This window comes from Lampetra planeri, chromosome 64 (genome assembly GCF_965212315.1).
Source record: "Lampetra planeri chromosome 64, kcLamPlan1.2.h2, whole genome shotgun sequence".
Classification (NCBI taxonomy): Eukaryota; Metazoa; Chordata; class Hyperoartia; order Petromyzontiformes; family Petromyzontidae; genus Lampetra; species Lampetra planeri.
In genome coordinates this window covers 3,508,471-3,528,430 of record NC_136170.1, presented here as the reverse complement: position 1 = coordinate 3,528,430, position 19,960 = coordinate 3,508,471, and the positions used below count along the sequence as shown (strand labels likewise).

General features: G+C 62.2%; 1 protein-coding gene across 1 annotated transcript in view; it reads left to right on the top strand.

The window, feature by feature from the left end:
* TM7SF3 (transmembrane 7 superfamily member 3) overlaps positions 1 to 19,960 on the top strand; it is a 44,432-nt gene extending 24,472 nt beyond the window's left edge. Inside the window, 3 exon segments of the mRNA XM_078619775.1 lie at positions 11,242 to 11,404; positions 17,435 to 17,784; positions 17,787 to 19,960. Of these exon segments, the coding sequence (XP_078475901.1) occupies positions 11,242 to 11,404; positions 17,435 to 17,784; positions 17,787 to 17,828 (555 nt within the window). The 3' untranslated portion in view covers positions 17,829 to 19,960.

Genomic DNA, 19,960 nt, shown 5'->3' with positions numbered 1-19,960 from the left:
GTGTGTGTGTGTGTGTGTGGAGAGCGTGTGTGTGTGTGTGTGTGTGGGAGAGCGTGTGTGTGTGTGTGTGTGTGGGGAGAGCGTGTGTGTGTGTGTGGGAGAGCGTGTGTGTGTGTGGGGAGAGCGTGTGTGTGTGTGTGTGTGTGTGGGGAGAGCGTGTGTGTGTGTGTGTGTGTGGGGAGAGCGTGTGTGTGTGTGGGGAGAGCGTGTGTGTGTGTGTGGGGAGAGCGTGTGTGTGTGTGTGTGTGTGTGTGTGGGGAGAGCGTGTGTGTGTGTGTGGGGAGAGCGTGTGTGTGTGTGTGGGAGAGCGTGTGTGTGTGTGTGTGGGGAGAGCGTGTGTGTGTGTGTGTGGGGAGAGCGTGTGTGTGTGTGTGGGGAGAGCGTGTGTGTGTGTGTGTGTGGGGAGAGCGTGTGTGTGTGTGTGTGTGTGTGGGGAGAGCGTGTGTGTGTGTGTGTGTGGGGAGAGCGTGTGTGTGTGTGTGTGTGGGGAGAGCGTGTGTGTGTGTGTGTGTGGGGAGAGCGTGTGTGTGTGTGTGTGGGGAGAGCGTGTGTGTGTGTGGGGAGAGCGTGTGTGTGTGTGTGTGTGTGTGGGAGAGCGTGTGTGTGTGTGTGTGTGTGGGGAGAGCGTGTGTGTGTGTGTGTGTGTGTGGGGAGAGCGTGTGTGTGTGTGTGTGTGTGTGTGTGGGGAGAGCGTGTGTGTGTGTGTGTGTGGGGAGAGCGTGTGTGTGTGTGTGTGTGTGTGGGGAGAGCGTGTGTGTGTGTGTGTGTGTGGGGAGAGCGTGTGTGTTGTGTGTGTGTGTGTGTGGGGAGAGCGTGTGTGTGTGTGTGTGTGTGTGTGGGGAGAGCGTGTGTGTGTGTGTGTGTGTGTGTGGGGAGAGCGTGTGTGTGTGTGTGTGTGTGTGGGGAGAGCGTGTGTGTGTGTGTGTGTGGGGAGAGCGTGTGTGTGTGTGTGTGTGTGGGGAGAGCGTGTGTGTGTGTGTGTGTGTGTGGGGAGAGCGTGTGTGTGTGTGTGTGTGTGGGGAGAGCGTGTGTCGGGAGAGCGTGTGTGTGTGTCGGGAGAGCGTGTGTGTGTGTGTGTGTGTGGGGAGAGCGTGTGTGTGTGTGTGTGTGGGGAGAGCGTGTGTGTGTGGGAGAGCGTGTGTGTGTGTGTGTGTGTGTGGGGAGAGCGTGTGTGTGTGTGTGTGGGGAGAGCGTGTGTGTGTGTGTGTGTGGGGAGAGCGTGTGTGTGTGTGTGTGGGGAGAGCGTGTGTGTGTGTGTGTGTGTGTGTGTGGGGAGCGTGTGTGTGTGTGTGTGTGTGTGTGTGGGGAGAGCGTGTGTGTGTGTGTGTGTGTGTGTGGGGAGAGCGTGTGTGTGTGGGGGAGAGCGTGTGTGTGTGTGTGTGTGTGTGGGGAGAGCGTGTGTGTGTGGGGAGAGCGTGTGTGTGTGTGTGTGTGTGTGGGGAGAGCGTGTGTGTGTGTGGGGAGAGCTGTGTGTGTGTGTGTGTGTGTGGGGAGAGCGTGTGTGTGTGTGTGTGTGTGTGTGTGTGTGTGGGGAGAGCGTGTGTGTGTGTGTGTGTGGGGAGAGCGTGTGTGTGTGTGTGTGTGTGTGTGTGGGGAGAGCGTGTGTGTGTGTGTGTGTGGGGAGAGCGTGTGTGTGTGTGTGTGTGTGTGTGGGGAGAGCGTGTGTGTGTGTGTGTGTGGGGAGAGCGTGTGTGTGTGTGTGTGGGGAGAGCGTGTGTGTGTGTGTGTGTGGGGAGAGCGTGTGTGTGTGTGTGTGTGTGGAGAGCGTGTGTGTGTGTGTGTGTGTGGAGAGCGTGTGTGTGTGTGTGTGTGGGGGAGAGCGTGTGTGTGTGTGTGTGTGGGGAGAGCGTGTGTCGGAGAGCGTGTGTGTGTGTGTGTGTGTCGGGAGAGCGTGTGTGTGTGTGTGTGTGTCGGGAGAGCGTGTGTGTGTGTGTGTGGGGAGAGCGTGTGTGTGGAGAGCGTGTGTGTGTGTGTGTGGGGAGAGCGTGTGTGTGGAGAGCGTGTGTGTGTGTGTGTGGGGAGAGCGTGTGTGTGTGTGTGTGTGGGGAGAGCGTGTGTGTGTGTGTGTGTGGGGAGAGCGTGTGTGTGTGTGTGTGTGTGTGTGGGGAGAGCGTGTGTGTGTGTGTGTGTGTGTGTGGGGAGAGCGTGTGTGTGTGTGTGTGTGTGTGTGGGGAGAGCGTGTGTGTGTGTGTGTGTGTGGGGAGAGCGTGTGTGTGTGTGTGTGTGTGGGGAGAGCGTGTGTGTGTGTGTGTGTGTGTGTGTGGGGAGAGCGTGTGTGTGTGTGTGTGTGTGGGGAGAGCGTGTGTGTGTGTGTGTGTGTGTGTGTGTGGGGAGAGCGTGTGTGTGTGTGTGTGTGTGTGGGGAGAGCGTGTGTGTGTGTGTGTGTGTGTGGGGAGAGCGTGTGTGTGTGTGTGTGGGGAGAGCGTGTGTGTGTGGGGAGAGCGTGTGTGTGTGTGTGTGTGTGGGAGAGCGTGTGTGTGTGGGGAGAGCGTGTGTGTGTGTGTGTGTGGGGAGAGCGAGTGTGTGTGTGTGTGTGTGTGTGGGGAGAGCGTGTGTGTGTGTGTGTGTGTGGGGAGAGCGTGTGTGTGTGTGTGTGTGTGTGTGGGGAGAGCGTGTGTGTGTGTGTGTGTGGGGAGAGCGTGTGTGTGTGTGTGTGTGTGTGGGGAGAGCGTGTGTGTGTGTGTGTGTGTGGGGAGAGCGTGTGTGTGTGTGTGTGTGGGAGAGCGTGTGTGTGTGTGTGTGTGTGGGGAGAGCGTGTGTGTGTGTGTGTGTGTGGGGAGAGCGTGTGTGTGTGTGGGGAGAGCGTGTGTGTGTGTGTGTGTGTGTGGGGAGAGCGTGTGTGTGTGTGTGTGTGTGTGGGGAGAGCGTGTGTGTGTGTGTGTGTGTGTGTGGGGAGAGCGTGTGTGTGTGTGTGTGTGTGTGTGGGGAGAGCGTGTGTGTGTGTGTGTGTGGGGAGAGCGTGTGTGTGTGGGGAGAGCGTGTGTGTGTGTGTGTGTGGGGAGAGCGTGTGTGTGTGTGTGGGGAGAGCGTGTGTGTGTGGTGTGGGGAGAGCGTGTGTGTGTGTGTGTGTGGGGAGAGCGTGTGTGTGTGTGTGTGTGGGGAGAGCGTGTGTGTGTGTGTGTGTGGGGAGAGCGTGTGTGTGTGTGTGTGTGGGGAGAGCGTGTGTGTGTGTGTGCGTGGGGAGAGCGTGTGTGTGTGTGTGTGTGGGGAGAGCGTGTGTGTGTGTTGTTGTGCGTGGTGGGGAGAGCGTGTGTGTGTGTGTGGGGAGAGCGTGTGTGTGTGTGTGTGTGTGTGTGGGGAGAGCGTGTGTGTGTGTGTGTGTGGGGAGAGCGTGTGTGTGTGTGTGTGTGGGGAGAGCGTGTGTGTGTGTGTGTGTGTGGGGAGAGCGTGTGTCGGGAGAGCGTGTGTGTGTGTGTGTGTGTGTGTGTGTGGGGAGAGTGTGTGTCGGGAGAGCGTGTGTGTGTGTGTGTGTGTGGGGAGAGCGTGTGTGTGTGTGTGTGTGTGGGGAGAGCGTGTGTGTGTGTGTGTGTGTGGGAGAGCGTGTGTGTGTGGGGAGAGCGTGTGTGTGTGTGTGTGGGGAGAGCGTGTGTGTGTGTGTGTGTGTGTGGGAGAGCGTGTGTGTGTGTGGGGAGAGCGTGTGTGTGTGTGTGTGTGTGTGTGGGGAGAGCGTGTGTGTGTGTGTGTGTGTGTCGGGAGAGCGTGTGTGTGTGTGTGTGTGTGAGTGTGTGTGTGTGTGGGGAGAGCGTGTGTGTGTGTGGGAGAGCGTGTGTGTGTGTGTGTGGGGAGAGCGTGTGTGTGTGTGTGGGGAGAGCGTGTGTGTGTGTGTGTGGGGAGAGCGTGTGTGTGTGTGTGTGTGTGTGTGGGGAGAGCGTGTGTGTGTGTGTGTGTGGGGAGAGCGTGTGTGTGTGTGTGTGTGGGGAGAGCGTGTGTGTGTGTGTGTGTGTGTGGGGAGAGCGTGTGTGTGTGTGTGTGTGTGGGGAGAGCGTGTGTGTGTGTGTGTGTGTGGGGAGAGCGTGTGTGTGTGTGTGTGTGTGTGGGGAGAGCGTGTGTGTGTGTGTGTGTGTGTGTGGGGAGAGCGTGTGTGTGTGTGTGTGTGTGTGTGGGAGAGCGTGTGTGTGTGTGGGGAGAGCGTGTGTGTGTGTGTGTGTGTGTGGGGAGAGCGTGTGTGTGTGTGTGTGTGTGTGTGGGGAGAGCGTGTGTGTGTGTGTGTGTGTGTGTGTGTGTGGGGAGAGCGTGTGTGTGTGTGTGTGCTGTGTGTGTGTGTGGGGAGAGCGTGTGTGTGTGTGTGTGTGTGTGGGGAGAGCGTGTGTGTGTGTGTGTGTGTGTGTGGGGAGAGCGTGTGTGTGTGTGTGTGTGTGTGTGGGGAGAGCGTGTGTGTGTGGTGAGTGTGTGTGTGTGTGTGGGAGAGCGTGTGTGTGTGTGTGTGTGTGTGTGTGTGGGGAGAGCGTGTGTGTGTGTGGGAGAGCGTGTGTGTGTGTGTGGGAGAGCGTGTGTGTGTGTGGGGAGAGCGTGTGTGTGTGTGTGTGTGTGGGGAGAGCGTGTGTGTGTGGGGAGAGCGTGTGTGTGTGTGTGTGTGTGGGGAGAGCGTGTGTGTGTGTGTGTGTGTGTGTGGGGAGAGCGTGTGTGTGTGTGTGTGTGGGGAGAGCGTGTGTGTGTGTGTGTGTGTGGGGAGAGCGGTGTGTGTGTGTGTGTGTGTGTGGGGAGAGCGTGTGTGTGTGTGTGTGTGTGGGGAGAGCGTGTGTGTGTGTGTGTGTGTGGGGAGAGCGTGTGTGTGTGTGTGGGGAGAGCGTGTGTGTGTGTGTGTGTGTGTGGGGAGAGCGTGTGTGTGTGTGTGTGTGGGGAGAGCGTGTGTGTGTGTGTGTGTGTGTGTGGGGAGAGCGTGTGTGTGTGTGTGTGTGTGTGTGTGTGGGGAGAGCGTGTGTGTGTGTGTGGGGAGAGCGTGTGTGTGTGTGTGTGGGGAGAGCGTGTGTGTGTGTGTGTGTGGGGAGAGCGTGTGTGTGTGTGGGGAGAGCGTGTGTGTGTGTGTGTGTGTGGGGAGAGCGTGTGTGTGTGTGTGGGGAGAGCGTGTGTGTATGTGTGGGGAGAGCGTGTGTGTGTGTGTGTGTGGGGAGAGCGTGTGTGTGTGTGTGTGTGGGGAGAGCGTGTGTGTGTGTGTGTGTGGGAGAGCGTGTGTGTGTGTGGGGAGAGCGTGTGTGTGTGTGTGTGTGGGGAGAGCGGTGTGTGTGTGTGTGTGGGGAGAGCGTGTGTGTGTGTGTGTGTGTGTGTGGGGAGAGCGTGTGTGTGTGTGTGTGTGTGGGGAGAGCGTGTGTGTGTGTGTGTGTGTGTGGGGAGAGCGTGTGTGTGTGTGTGTGTGGGGAGAGCGTGTGTCGGGAGAGCGTGTGTGTGTGTGTGTGTGGGAGAGTGTGTGTCGGGAGAGCGTGTGTGTGTGTGTGTGTGGGGAGAGCGTGTGTGTGTGTGTGTGTGGGGAGAGCGTGTGTGTGTGTGTGTGTGTGGGGAGAGCGTGTGTGTGTGGGGAGAGCGTGTGTGTGTGTGTGTGGGGAGGCGTGTGTGTGTGTGTGTGTGTGTGGGGAGAGCGTGTGTGTGTGTGGGGAGAGCGTGTGTGTGTGTGTGTGTGTGTGTGTGTGGGGAGAGCGTGTGTGTGTGTGTGTGTGTCGGGAGAGCGTGTGTGTGTGTGTGTGTGTGTGTGTGGGGAGAGCGTGTGTGTGTGTGGGGAGAGCGTGTGTGTGTGTGTGTGGGGAGAGCGTGTGTGTGTGTGTGGGGAGAGCGTGTGTGTGTGTGTGTGGGGAGAGCGTGTGTGTGTGTGTGTGTGTGGGGAGAGCGTGTGTGTGTGTGTGTGTGGGGAGAGCGTGTGTGTGTGTGTGTGTGTGTGGGGAGAGCGTGTGTGTGTGTGTGTGTGTGGGGAGAGCGTGTGTGTGTGTGTGTGTGTGTGTGGGGAGAGCGTGTGTGTGTGTGTGTGTGTGTGGGGAGAGCGTGTGTGTGTGTGTGTGTGTGTGGGGAGAGCGTGTGTGTGTGTGTGTGTGTGTGGGGAGAGCGTGTGTGTGTGTGTGTGTGGGGAGAGCGTGTGTGTGTGTGTGTGTGTGTGTGGGGAGAGCGTGTGTGTGTGTGTGGGGAGAGCGTGTGTGTGTGTGTGTGTGTGGGGAGAGCGTGTGTGTGTGTGTGTGTGTGTGGGGAGAGCGTGTGTGTGTGTGTGTGTGTGTGTGTGTGGGGAGAGCGTGTGTGTGTGTGTGTGTGTGTGTGTGGGGAGAGCGTGTGTGTGTGTGTGTGTGTGGGGAGAGCGTGTGTGTGTGTGTGTGTGTGTGTGTGTGGGGAGAGCGTGTGTGTGTGTGTGTGTGTGTGTGTGGGGAGAGCGTGTGTGTGTGTGTGTGTGGGGAGAGCGTGTGTGTGTGTGTGTGTGTGTGTGTGGGGAGAGCGTGTGTGTGTGTGTGTGTGGGGAGAGCGTGTGTGTGTGTGTGTGTGTGTGTGTGGGGAGCGGTGTGTGTGTGTGTGTGTGTGTGTGTGGGGAGAGCGTGTGTGTGTGTGTGTGTGTGTGTGTGTGTGGGGAGAGCGTGTGTGTGTGTGTGTGTGTGTGTGTGTGTGGGGAGAGCGTGTGTGTGTGTGTGTGTGTGTGTGGGGAGAGCGTGTGTGTGTGTGTGTGGGAGAGCGTGTGTGTGTGTGTGTGTGTGTGGGGAGAGCGTGTGTGTGTGTGTGTGTGTGGTGAGAGCGTGTGTGTGTGTGTGTGTGGTGAGAGCGTGTGTGTGTGTGTGTGTGTGGGGAGAGCGTGTGTGTGTGTGTGTGGGGAGAGCGTGTGTGTGTGTGTGTGTGTGTGGGAGAGCGTGTGTGTGTGTGTGTGTGTGGGGAGAGCGTGTGTGTGTGTGTGTGTGTGGGGAGAGCGTGTGTGTGTGTGTGTGTGTGTGGGGAGAGCGTGTGTGTGTGTGGGGAGAGCGTGTGTGTGTGTGTGTGTGGGGAGAGCGTGTGTGTGTGTGTGTGTGTGTGTGTGTGTGGGGAGAGGCGTGTGTGTGTGTGTGTGTGGGGAGAGCGTGTGTGTGTGTGTGTGTGTGGGGAGAGCGGTGTGTGTGTGTGTGTGTGTGTGTGTGGGGAGAGCGTGTGTGTGTGTGTGTGTGTGTGTGTGTGGGGAGAGCGTGTGTGTGTGTGTGTGTGTGTGTGTGGGGAGAGCGTGTGTGTGTGTGTGTGTGTGTGGGGAGAGCGTGTGTGTGTGTGTGTGGGGAGAGCGTGTGTGTGTGTGTGTGTGTGTGGGGAGAGCGTGTGTGTGTGTGTGTGTGTGTGGGGAGAGCGTGTGTGTGTGTGTGTGGGGAGAGCGTGTGTGTGTGTGTGTGGGGAGAGCGTGTGTGTGTGTGTGTGGGGGAGAGCGTGTGTGTGTGTGTGTGTGGGGAGAGCGTGTGTGTGTGTGTGTGTGTGGGGAGAGCGTGTGTGTGTGTGTGTGTGTGTGGGAGAGCGTGTGTGTGTGTGTGTGTGTGTGGTGAGAGCGTGTGTGTGTGTGTGTGTGTGGGGAGAGCGTGTGTGTGTGTGTGTGTGTGTGGGGAGAGCGTGTGTGTGTGTGTGGGGAGAGCGTGTGTGTGTGTGTGTGTGTGGGGAGAGCGTGTGTGTGTGTGTTGTGTGTGTGGGGAGAGCGTGTGTGTGTGTGTGTGTGTGGGGAGAGCGTGTGTGTGTGTGTGTGTGTGGGGAGAGCGTGTGTGTGTGTGTGTGTGTGGGGAGAGCGTGTGTGTGTGTGTGTGTGTGGGGAGAGCGTGTGTGTGTGTGTGGGGAGAGCGTGTGTGTGTGTGTGGGGAGAGCGCGTGTGTGTGTGTGTGGGGGAGAGCGTGTGTGTGTGTGTGTGGGGAGAGCGTGTGTGTGTGTGTGTGTGTGTGGGGAGAGCGTGTGTGTGTGTGTGTGGGGAGAGCGTGTGTGTGTGTGTGTGTGTGGGGAGAGCGTGTGTGTGTGTGTGTGTGTGGGGAGAGCGGTGTGTGTGTGTGTGTGTGTGGTGCCTCAAATATTGGAAGAGGTCACCCCCTGTGAGTGGCTGGCTGAGGTACCAGCTGTTGAGGAAGTACTGAGGGCGATCCGGAGTCTGAGACCAGGGAAGGCACCGGGCAGAGATGATCTCCCAAGCGAAATGCTGAGGGAGGGGTGGCGTTTGTGCACAGACTGCCCTATATGACATCATAACAACAGTCTGGACCACTGGACGGGTTCCGCAGGACTGGAAGGATGCCCTGGTGGTCCCCCTCTTTAAGAAGGGGGACCGTACCGACTGTAACAACTACAGGGGCATCTCACTCCTCAGTGTGCCGGGTAAGGTCCTGGCAAGGATTATTCAACATCGCCTTGCTAGGCACGCTGAGGAGAGGCTTGCGGAGCCCCAATGCGGTTTCAGGAAAGGGCGGTCCTGCACAGATGCCATATTTTCTGTCCGTCTGCTACAGCAGAGGTGTAGGGAATTCCAAAAAGACCTACATCTCTGCTTTATTGACCTGGTCAAGGCCTATGATACCATCAGTCGGACTGGGCTCTGGGTTGTTCTTCGTGCTTTCGGAGTCCCTGACCCTCTGCTCACGATCATTAAGGACCTTCATGATGGTGAGCGGGCCCGGGTAAAACTACGTGGCCGGGAGTCGGAGCCTTTCCCTGTACACCTTGGGGTGCGACAGGGATGTCCTCTGGCTCCCACATTATTTAACATCTATTTCGACTGCGTAGTTCGTGAAGCCTTCAATAGCTGTACCGGGGGAATTACCATTTGGTACAGATATAATGGGAGGCTGATCGACGCCCGGGTGCGATCAAGGGATGGCTCCCTATTGGTCAACCACGTTATGTATGCCGATGATTTGGTAATAGCTGCTCATTCAGAAGAGGAGTTGGAGACGCTGCTGCTGAGACTGGAGCGTGCCACTAAGAGGTGGGGCCTTACCATCAGCCCCACCAAAACTAAGCACCTGCCTGGGTATTTTGTACCATCTGGCACTCCACCCCCACAACTCCCAATCGGTGATGGGGCAGTTGTGGAGAGAGTGGAGAGTTTCCCATACCTGGGCAGTGTGCTTATGACCGGCTCCAGTTTATCAGCAGAGGTCTCACTCCGAATCAGTCGAGCGGCAATATCTTTTCATCGGTTGCGTAACGCTGTGTGGAAGCTACCTGGTCTGTCGCTCCGCACGAAGCTTCAGGTCTTCTCGGCCACGGTCATTCCCTCCCTTCTCTACGCTTGCGAAACGTGGACCCCCCTAGTGGAGCATCTTCGCCGGTTGGAAACATTTAGGCTGGCCTGCCTACGATCCATCCTGGGTTTAACCAGGCTGGATTGTGTGAGGAGCTCACAAGTCCTTGAAAGATCTGGGCAAAGTCCTATCAGTGAGCTCCTCCGGCAGGCAAGGCTGCGTTGGCTGGGTCATGTAGCCCGCATGCCCAGCCACCGCATGCCTAAACAGCTTTTGTTCGGCCGGATCGAGGGGGCTAAACGGGCGCGGCACGGGCTAGAGAAGAGATGGAGTGATGTGGTACAGGAGGACGTGGAGCTGAGTGGACTTGCCGATGACTGGTACCAGCGGTGTCAAGATCGGCCTCAGTGGAGGAGGCTCGTGAAGGACGCTACTGGGCAGTTGGAGGCAGTCGCCCTCCAACAACAACGGAGGGCGGAGGAGCGACGCTCACAACAACGAGCGGAGCGCCGGGTGGCTAAAGCACAGCAAGTTGGCACAGTAGGGGGCACAGGTGGTGCATCAGCCACTCGTCTCGGTCATCTCGGTCAGTCGACCCGTGGCACCTGGGTCTGCCCCGTGACCTCCTGCCAGCGGGCGTTCGACACTTCACGTGGCCTCAGGGTGCACATGGCCTGGCACAAGCGTCGTGGTGACGTCACCGCCACTTAGTGGCGAATGGCGGTTGTTGTTGTTGTGTGGGGAGAGCGTGTGTGTGTGTGTGTGTGTGGGGAGAGCGTGTGTGTGTGTGTGTGTGGGGAGAGCGTGTGTGTGTGTGGGGAGACAAGCCGTGAAACTCCCTGTCGTTGTCGTCGTCCCGCACCGCCTCCTTCCCGTCTCTTCCCCCCCCCCCCCCCCCAGTTGAGTTGCCTTTAATTCATTTTTCTCTCTAAGTGACTTTACCGAAAGAGCCAAACAGAGTGGCCTCCTGGTGTCTGTCACTCGCTCGCTTTAGCTTGCTGCCGTGACGAAGCTCTCTCTGTCTCTCTCTCCTCGGGCTCTCTCGCTTTCTCTCAGGGCTTCTCCTTTCTCTGCACAGGGGCCTGTGTTTTTCTCCATCCTAAACCTCGCCTAAAGAGAGTAAACTCGCCTTTGGTGGACAATTATCTCTTCTTTCGGATTGCGTCAAAAAAATTCTTCCCAAAACGAAGTATTTATATTCTTTGGTTCTTTCGGTAAAGTCACGTGGGTATAAAATAAATCGCGACGACGTTTCGGGCGCAACACAAGCGTCCATCATCAGGTGACGGACGCTTGTGTTGGGCCCGAAACGTCGTGATTTATTCTATTTTTTACCTACGTGACTTTACCGAAAGAACCAATGAGTACGACTCCTTGCAGTCACGAAAGCTTCATATCTACAATTGACGCGCGTACAATTGTAGGGAGACATTTTAACGGCAACCTAAACCCAAACCAAGACAGAAACACCGTGAAACTCCACCCAGAGTCGGCTCGGCCATGAGCCGACCTGGTGAGGAGGATGGGCCTTGTGGAGGTGCGGCGTCGGCAGCATCGATCAAAACGGCAACACCCGCGGTGTCGCTGTGCCCAAGGGCAAAACTTGGCGGTCTACGAAGCGAGGAGGCGGAGATTGGAAGGCGATGGGCACGGCTGTGGGGCACTGGCAATGCTTGAAGGTCCTCGTAAAAGCACGGCTAAAGCTACCGTCACACCGGTGGGGGGGGGGGCGTGAGTTTTTAAATAAATGAATAAATGGGGGGGGGGGGGGGGGTGCCCGGGACGCCCTGTGCACAATTGTAAATAATTTGCTTGGCTACGCGTGTTTAATTCCCACCCCCCCCCCATCTCTCAGATGATGCCTGGCCACGCGTGACGTGAACACCTTTTGGTTGTCGTGGACGTGTCCACTGTCACCGGTGGTTGCCATTGACGCTTCTTAGAAGAAAACTAAAATATTTTAAAGGTTAAAGTCTGGGGGCTCTGTTGGGGATCTCGGCTCTCTCTCTCTCTGGGCTCTCTCGGGGTTCGCTCCCTCTCCTGCCTGTACGCCGCATTCACGACCCACCACGTGACACCGTGTTTGTGCCCCCCCCCCCGCGCGTAGCTGAGCGTGGTGGCGTGCGCCGTGCTGGGCGGCTACGCCGTGGTGCTGGCGAGCGCCGTCTTTGTGCGCTCCTCGCTGCCCTACCTGCTGCTCAACACGGTGCGGCGCGCTGCCCTCAAGGACTACACGCGGGCCTACAACGCGGCGCCCTTCCAGACCAACGGTGAGGCCGCCACCACCACTGCCGGCCAGAGGGGGGGGGGTGGACACAGAGTTGGCTTCCACGCGGTTATCGCTGCACCGCCGTATTCTGAAAGGACTCGGGTCTCCTGTGACGTGGCTAGCTACGTGCTTGCCGCCCCCCCCCCCCCCCCAGACTACGTGCTTGCCGCCCCACCCCAGACTAAGTGCTTGCCGCCCCCCCCCAGACTAAGTGCTTGCCCCCCCCAGACTACGTGCTTGCCCCCCCCCAGACTACGTGCTTGCCCCCCCCCCAGACTACGTGCTTGCCGCCCCCCCCAGACTACGTGCTTGCCGCCCCCCAGACTACGTGCTTGCCGCCCCCCCCAGACTACGTGCTTGCCCCCCCCCAGACTACGTGCTTGCCCCCCCCAGACTACGTGCTTGCCGCCCCCCCAGACTAAGTGCTTGCCCCCCCCAGACTACGTGCTTGCCGCCCCCCCCAGACTACGTGCTTGCCCCCCCCCAGACTACGTGCTTGCCCCCCCCAGACTACGTGCTTGCCGCCCCCCCCCAGACTACGTGCTTGCCGCCCCCCCAGACTAAGTGCTTGCCCCCCCCAGACTACGTGCTTGCCCCCCCCAGACTACGTGCTTGCCCCCCCCCAGACTACGTGCTTGCCGCCCCCCCAGACTACGTGCTTGCCCCCCCCAGACTACGTGCTTGCCGCCCCCCCCAGACTACGTGCTTGCCGCCCCCCCAGACTAAGTGCTTGCCCCCCCCAGACTACGTGCTTGCCCCCCCAGACTACGTGCTTGCCGCCCCCCCCAGACTACGTGCTTGCCGCCCCCCCAGACTACGTGCTTGCCCCCCCCAGACTACGTGCTTGCCCCCCCCCAGACTACGTGCTTGCCGCCCCCCCAGACTACGTGCTTGCCGCCCCCCCAGACTACGTGCTTGCCGCCCCCCCAGACTAAGTGCTTGCCCCCCCCAGACTACGTGCTTGCCCCCCCCCAGACTACGTGCTTGCCGCCCCCCCAGACTAAGTGCTTGCCCCCCCCAGACTACGTGCTTGCCGCCCCCCCCAGACTACGTGCTTGCCGCCCCCCCAGACTAAGTGCTTGCCCCCCCCAGACTAAGTGCTTGCCCCCCCCCAGACTACGTGCTTGCCCCCCCCCCCCAGACTAAGTGCTTGCCCCCCCCCAGACTACGTGCTTGCCCCCCCCCCAGACTACGTGCTTGCCCCCCCAGACTACGTGCTTGCCCCCCCCAGACTACGTGCCTGCTGCCCCCCCCAGACTAAGTGCTTGCCCCCCCCCCAGACTACGTGCCTGCCGCCCCCCCCAGACTAAGTGCTTGCCCCCCCCAGACTACGTGCTTGCCCCCCCCCCAGACTACGTGCCTGCCGCCCCCCCCCAGACTAAGTGCTTGCCCCCCCCAGACTACGTGCTTGCCGCCCCCCCCAGACTACGTGCCTGCCGCCCCCCCCAGACTACGTGCTTGCCGCCCCCCCCAGACTAAGTGCTTGCCCCCCCCCCCAGACTAAGTGCTTGCCCCCCCCCCAGACTACGTGCTTGCCGCCCCCCCCCAGACTACGTGCCTGCCGCCCCCCCCAGACTAAGTGCTTGCCCCCCCCCAGACTACGTGCTTGCCGCCCCCCCAGACTACGTGCCTGCCGCCCCCCCCAGACTACGTGCTTGCCGCCCCCCCCAGACTAAGTGCTTGCCCCCCCCCCCAGACTAAGTGCTTGCCGCCCCCCCAGACTACGTGCCTGCCGCCCCCCCCAGACTACGTGCTTGCCGCCCCCCCCAGACTAAGTGCTTGCCCCCCCCCCCAGACTACGTGCTTGCCCCCCCCCAGACTACGTGCTTGCCCCCCCCAGACTACGTGCTTGCCGCCCCCCCAGACTAAGTGCTTGCCCCCCCCCAGACTACGTGCTTGCCCCCCCCCAGACTAAGTGCTTGCCCCCCCCAGACTACGTGCTTGCCCCCCCCCCAGACTACGTGCTTGCCCCCCCCCCCCCCCAGACTACGTGCTTGCCCCCCCCCCAGACTACGTGCTTGCCGCCCCCCCCCCCCCAGACTACGTGCTTGCCCCCCCCCCAGACTACGTGCTTGCCCCCCCACCCCAGACTACGTGCTTGCCCCCCCCCAGACTACGTGCTTGCCCCCCCCCCAGACTACGTGCTTGCCCCCCCCCCAGACTACGTGCTTGCCGCCCCCCCAGACTACGTGCTTGCCGCCCCCCCCCCCCCCCCAGACTACGTGCTTGCCCCCCCCCCCAGACTACGTGCTTGCCGCCCCCCCCCCCCCCAGACTACGTGCTTGCCCCCCCCCCAGACTACGTGCTTGCCTCCCCCCCCAGACTACGTGCTTGCCCCCCCCCCCCCCAGACTACGTGCTTGCCCCCCCCCCAGACTACGTGCTTGCCCCCCCCCCAGACTACGTGCTTGCCGCCCCCCCCCCCCAGACTACGTGCTTGCCCCCCCCCAGACTACGTGCTTGCCCCCCCCCCCCCCCCCCCAGACTACGTGCTTGCCCCCCCCCCCCCCCCCAGACTACGTGCTTGCCCCCCCCCCAGACTACGTGCTTGCCCCCCCCCCAGACTACGTGCTTGCCCCCCCCAGACTACGTGCTTGCCCCCCCCAGACTACGTGCTTGCCCCCCCCCCAGACTACGTGCTTGCCGCCCCCCCCCCCCCCCCCAGACTACGTGCTTGCCCCCCCCAGACTACGTGCTTGCCGCCCCCCCCCCCCCCCAGACTACGTGCTTGCCCCCCCCCAGACTACGTGCTTGCCCCCCCCCCCCCCCAGACTACGTGCTTGCCCCCCCCCAGACTACGTGCTTGCCGCCCCCAGACTACGTGCTTGCCGCCCCCCCCCCCCCCCAGACTACGTGCTTGCCCCCCCCCAGACTACGTGCTTGCCCCCCCCAGACTACGTGCTTGCCGCCCCCCCCCCCCCCCCAGACTACGTGCTTGCCCCCCCCCAGACTACGTGCTTGCCGCCCCCCCCCCCCCAGACTACGTGCTTGCCCCCCCCCAGACTACGTGCTTGCCCCCCCCCCCCCCAGACTACGTGCTTGCCCCCCCCCCCCCAGACTACGTGCTTGCCCCCCCCCCAGACTACGTGCTTGCCCCCCCCCCCCCAGACTACGTGCTTGCCCCCCCCCCCCCCCCAGACTACGTGCTTGCCCCCCCCCCCAGACTACGTGCTTGCCGCCCCCCCCAGACTACGTGCTTGCCGCCCCCCCCCAGACTACGTGCTTGCCGCCCCCCCCAGACTACGTGCTTGCCCCCCCCCCCCCCCCCAGACTACGTGCTTGCCGCCCCCCCCAGACTACGTGCTTGCCCCCCCCCCCCCCCCAGACTACGTGCTTGCCGCCCCCCCAGACTACGTGCTTGCCGCCCCCCCAGACTACGTGCTTGCCCCCCCCCCCCCCCCAGACTACGTGCTTGCCCCCCCCCAGACTACGTGCTTGCCGCCCCCCCAGACTACGTGCTTGCCCCCCCCCAGACTACGTGCTTGCCCCCCCCCCCCCCCCCCCAGACTACGTGCTTGCCCCCCCCCCCAGACTACGTGCTTGCCGCCCCCCCAGACTACGTGCTTGCCGCCCCCCCCCCCCCCAGACTACGTGCTTGCCCCCCCCCCCAGACTACGTGCTTGCCCCCCCCCCAGACTACGTGCTTGCCGCCCCCCCAGACTACGTGCTTGCCGCCCCCCCAGACTACGTGCTTGCCCCCCCCCCCCCCCAGACTACGTGCTTGCCCCCCCCAGACTACGTGCTTGCCCCCCCCCCCCCCCAGACTACGTGCTTGCCCCCCCCCAGACTACGTGCTTGCCCCCCCCCCCCCCCCAGACTACGTGCTTGCCCCCCCCCCCCCCCAGACTACGTGCTTGCCCCCCCCCAGACTACGTGCTTGCCGCCCCCCCCCCCCCAGACTACGTGCTTGCCCCCCCCCCAGACTACGTGCTTGCCCCCCCCCCCAGACTACGTGCCTGCCCCCCCCAGACTACGTGCTTGCCCCCCCCAGACTACGTGCTTGCCCCCCCCCCAGACTACGTGCCTGCCGCCCCCCCCAGACTACGTGCTTGCCCCCCCCCCAGACTACGTGCCTGCCGCCCCCCCCCAGACTACGTGCTTGCCGCCCCCCCCAGACTACGTGCCTGCCGCCCCCCCCAGACTACGTGCTTGCCCCCCCCCCAGACTACGTGCTTGCCGCCCCCCCAGACTACGTGCTTGCCGCCCCCCCAGACTACGTGCTTGCCGCCCCCCCAGACTACGTGCTTGCCGCCCCCCCAGACTACGTGCTTGCCCCCCCCCAGACTACGTGCTTGCCCCCCCCAGACTACGTGCCTGCCCCCCCCCCAGACTACGTGCCTGCCCCCCCCCAGACTACGTGCTTGCCCCCCCCCCAGACTACGTGCCTGCCCCCCCCAGACTACGTGCTTGCCCCCCCCCCAGACTACGTGCTTGCCCCCCCCCCAGACTACGTGCCTGCCCCCCCCAGACTACGTGCTTGCCCCCCCCCCAGACTATGTGCCTGCCCCCCCCCCCAGACTATGTGCTTGCCCCCCCCAGACTACGTGCTTGCCCCCCCCCAGACTACGTGCCTGCCCCCCCCCCCAGACTATGTGCTTGCCCCCCCCAGACTACGTGCCTGCCCCCCCCAGACTACGTGCTTGCCCCCCCCCCAGACTACGTGCCTGCCCCCCCCCCCAGACTATGTGCTTGCCCCCCCCCCCCCAGACTACGTGCCTGCCGCCCCCCCCAGACTACGTGCTTGCCGCCCCCCCAGACTACGTGCTTGCCGCCCCCCCCCAGACTACGTGCCTGCCGCCCCCCCCAGACTACGTGCTTGCCGCCCCCCCAGACTACGTGCTTGCCCCCCCCCCCAGACTACGTGCTTGCCGCCCCCCCCAGACTACGTGCTTGCCGCCCCCCCCAGACTACGTGCTTGCCCCCCCCCCAGACTACGTGCTTGCCCCCCCCCCCAGACTACGTGCCTGCCGCCCCCCCCAGACTACGTGCTTGCCGCCCCCCCCAGACTACGTGCTTGCCGCCCCCCCAGACTACGTGCTTGCCCCCCCCCCAGACTACGTGCCTGCCGCCCCCCCCCAGACTACGTGCTTGCCGCCCCCCCAGACTACGTGCTTGCCGCCCCCCCCAGACTACGTGCTTGCCCCCCCCCAGACTACGTGCTTGCCGCCCCCCCCCAGACTACGTGCTTGCCGCCCCCCCCAGACTACGTGCTTGCCCCCCCCCCAGACTACGTGCTTGCCGCCCCCCCAGACTACGTGCTTGCCCCCCCCCAGACTACGTGCTTGCCCCCCCCAGACTACGTGCTTGCCCCCCCCCAGACTACGTGCTTGCCCCCCCCCAGACTACGTGCTTGCCGCCCCCCCCAGACTACGTGCTTGCCCCCCCCCCAGACTACGTGCTTGCCCCCCCCCCAGACTACGTGCTTGCCCCCCCCCCCCAGACTACGTGCTTGCCCCCCCCCAGACTACGTGCTTGCCCCCCCCCCAGACTATGTGCTTGCCCCCCCCCAGACTACGTGCCTGCCGCCCCCCCAGACTACGTGCTTGCCCCCCCCCCAGACTACGTGCCTGCCGCCCCCCCAGACTACGTGCTTGCCCCCCCCCAGACTACGTGCCTGCCGCCCCCCCCAGACTACGTGCTTGCCCCCCCCCCCAGACTACGTGCTTGCCGCCCCCCCCAGACTACGTGCTTGCCCCCCCCCCCAGACTACGTGCTTGCCCCCCCCCCAGACTACGTGCTTGCCCCCCCCCCCAGACTACGTGCTTGCCCCCCCCCCAGACTACGTGCTTGCCGCCCCCCCAGACTACGTGCCTGCCGCCCCCCCAGACTACGTGCTTGCCCCCCCCCCAGACTACGTGCCTGCCGCCCCCCCCAGACTACGTGCTTGCCCCCCCCCCAGACTACGTGCTTGCCGCCCCCCCCCAGACTACGTGCTTGCCGCCCCCCCCCAGACTACGTGCTTGCCCCCCCCCCAGACTACGTGCTTGCCCCCCCCCCAGACTACGTGCTTGCCGCCCCCCCCCCGCCCCCAGACTACGTGCTGGCGTGCGTGTGGACCGCCCTGGCCTTGGCCGGCGCGCTGTTCCAGGCGCACCGCGGCTGGGGCCTGCCCACCTTCCCGCCGTGCCCCTACGAGGAGTGGCTCTACCACACGGAGCGGCGTGCCACCAACGTGCTGGACCCCAGCCACCACCGGCCCGGCGCCCGCGAGCGAGCCTGCCTGGCGCTGGCGGCCGCCTGCACCGCGCTGCGCCGGCCCGGCAAGCGGCGGGACGACGACGAAGGTGGTGGTGGTGGTGGTTGTTGTGGTGGTGGTGGTGGTGGTGACTGCGGGGCGGGGGATGACTACGACGGGCGGCTGGGCCGGGAGCAGGTGGTGGTGGTGGTGGTGGTGATGAGCGGACCCCTCTTCTCATCAACAAATAATAATAATGATGATGATGATCGGGGAGGTCGTGGTGCCCCCCCACCCCCCACCGTCTCTGCTGGTGGGATGAGATTTTGGTTGTCACTGGTGTGCTTAAGTCGCGTTTGAGGTCTACGTTGTGTGTTGTGTTGTGCGAGGGTGAGGTGTGTGGGGTGGTTGGCATCGTAGGGAGCACATTGTGGCGCATCGGCCAGTCATCTCTGACGAGTCCAGCCCATGGCACCTGGGTCTGTCTCGTCTGCGTTCGACATTTCACGTGGCCTTAACGTGCGCAGCCTGGCACGGACGCCTTGGTGATGTCGGTGCCACTTAGTGGCGAATGGCGGTGGTTGTTGTTGTTGTTGTGGTGAAGTGTGTGACGGTGGAGGTGTCGTCGCGGTTAGTGCCGCTGCGCTACGAAGCCGGCGGCCCGAGTTCGATTCCCACTTCCAGCCAACACCGGTGACGATTATCTGAACCGGTCCTGGGTCTCCCCTAGGTCGACTCTGCCTCAAATGAGTACCTGGCGTGACGTGTAAACATCGCCACTGGGGAGACAAAGGCGGCCGGGTGTGGTGCTGGCCACCCACCCCCCCCTCCTCGTGTGCCACAGCGCCGGCCTTCGTCGGTGCCGCTACGCACGATAACAAGCACTTGCCCCCGCCCTTGTTAAGGCTACACGGGGGATCTTTGTCTTTGACGTGTGCACAGCACCACCAGTCGCTGCTGCCTCCGTTATTCAAGTTCACAATCGCTGGACTTTCCCTTACGGGGGGTGGGGGGGGCTGTAAGTTTCAACAGAAGGTGGTAGGGCTCTGTGTGTGTGGGGGGGGGGGTGTCATCACGGTTGACTACCTCGCGTGACACACAGGAGGTCGTGGGTTCGATCCCGAGCCTGACACACCCGCTGTGTATATTTGGAGTTTGCGTGTCCTCCCCTTGGTCACGTGGATTAATTTTTTCCCCCTTGGGGCTCTCCGATTTTTTTCCCCTCCCACAGTTGGCATCAACATCAACACGCGTTTAAGAATATTTGGCTGCTCCTATTAATTTCCACGTGATGATGATGATGATCCCGCTTCATTTGTGATGTCAGGTGGTTGCTTCTGAAAAAGAGGCTGCATCGCTCCGTGGGGCCTTACCTGGTTGACACACAAAGTCTAATTATTTTTTGCCCCCGGGCATGGCACTGCCAACCGGTAGAAGGAAAACCATTCCCAGGTCTGGCCTTCCCCTAGGTCGGCTCGGCTGTAAAATAATTTCCCCCTCCCCCCGGCTGCAGCGTGGATAAAACCTCTTCACCGGCGAGACCAGGTGTGGTGGTGGTGGTGGTCGCCGTGCCCCGGCACGAGCGAGCGGATCTGGCGTTGATGGGCGCTGCTCGCCAACAGCACTTGCCCCCAGCGGTGTGTGGAGGCCGTACGCGGGATCTTTGTCTCCTGCGAGTGCCTGCAATGGGTGAAGGGTGCTCGCTCACGGAAACTTGGCCCCAACAGTGGCTGTGGTGGCTACGTGGAGGGGGGAGAAGGTTTTGTCACCGTGTGTGGTGTGTTCAGTTCTGCACGTGGACATTCGTGATTCCGCACGTGCTCGGGTGTATATTATCAATGTGTGTGTGCGTGTGTGCGCGCGTGTTATTGTCCGCGTGGCTAAAGCACAGCGAGTTGTCACCGTAGGGAGGCACAGGTGGTGCATCGGGCCAGTCGTCTCAGTAAGTCGACCCGTGGCACCTGCTGGGTCTGCCCGGTGACCTGCCAGCGGGCGTTCAACACTTCACGTGGCCTCGACGTCCACCTAGCCTGGCACAAGCGCCGTGGTGACGTCACCGCCACTGGTTGGCGAACGTCGGTCGTTGTTACTGTCCACGATTGTTTGCTGGTGATGTTGATGATGAAGTGTCGAGCTCCGAAGCGACGCGTTTGGATTTCTTGGTGCCCAAGTGAGGATTGTCTTGTTCACGGACGCAGGTCACGACTGGGATGGCGTCTGGATTGCCAGGGACGGACAGACGCTGCCATTGTAACGGAGAGCGCTGTTGTTTTTGTTTATCTCTGGCAAAACTTATTTTGTGTCGTGTATACATGGTGAGAGAGAAAAAAGTTCTAATACTAATGATGTAATAATAAAAAAAAGTATTTTGCTCCATTTAAAA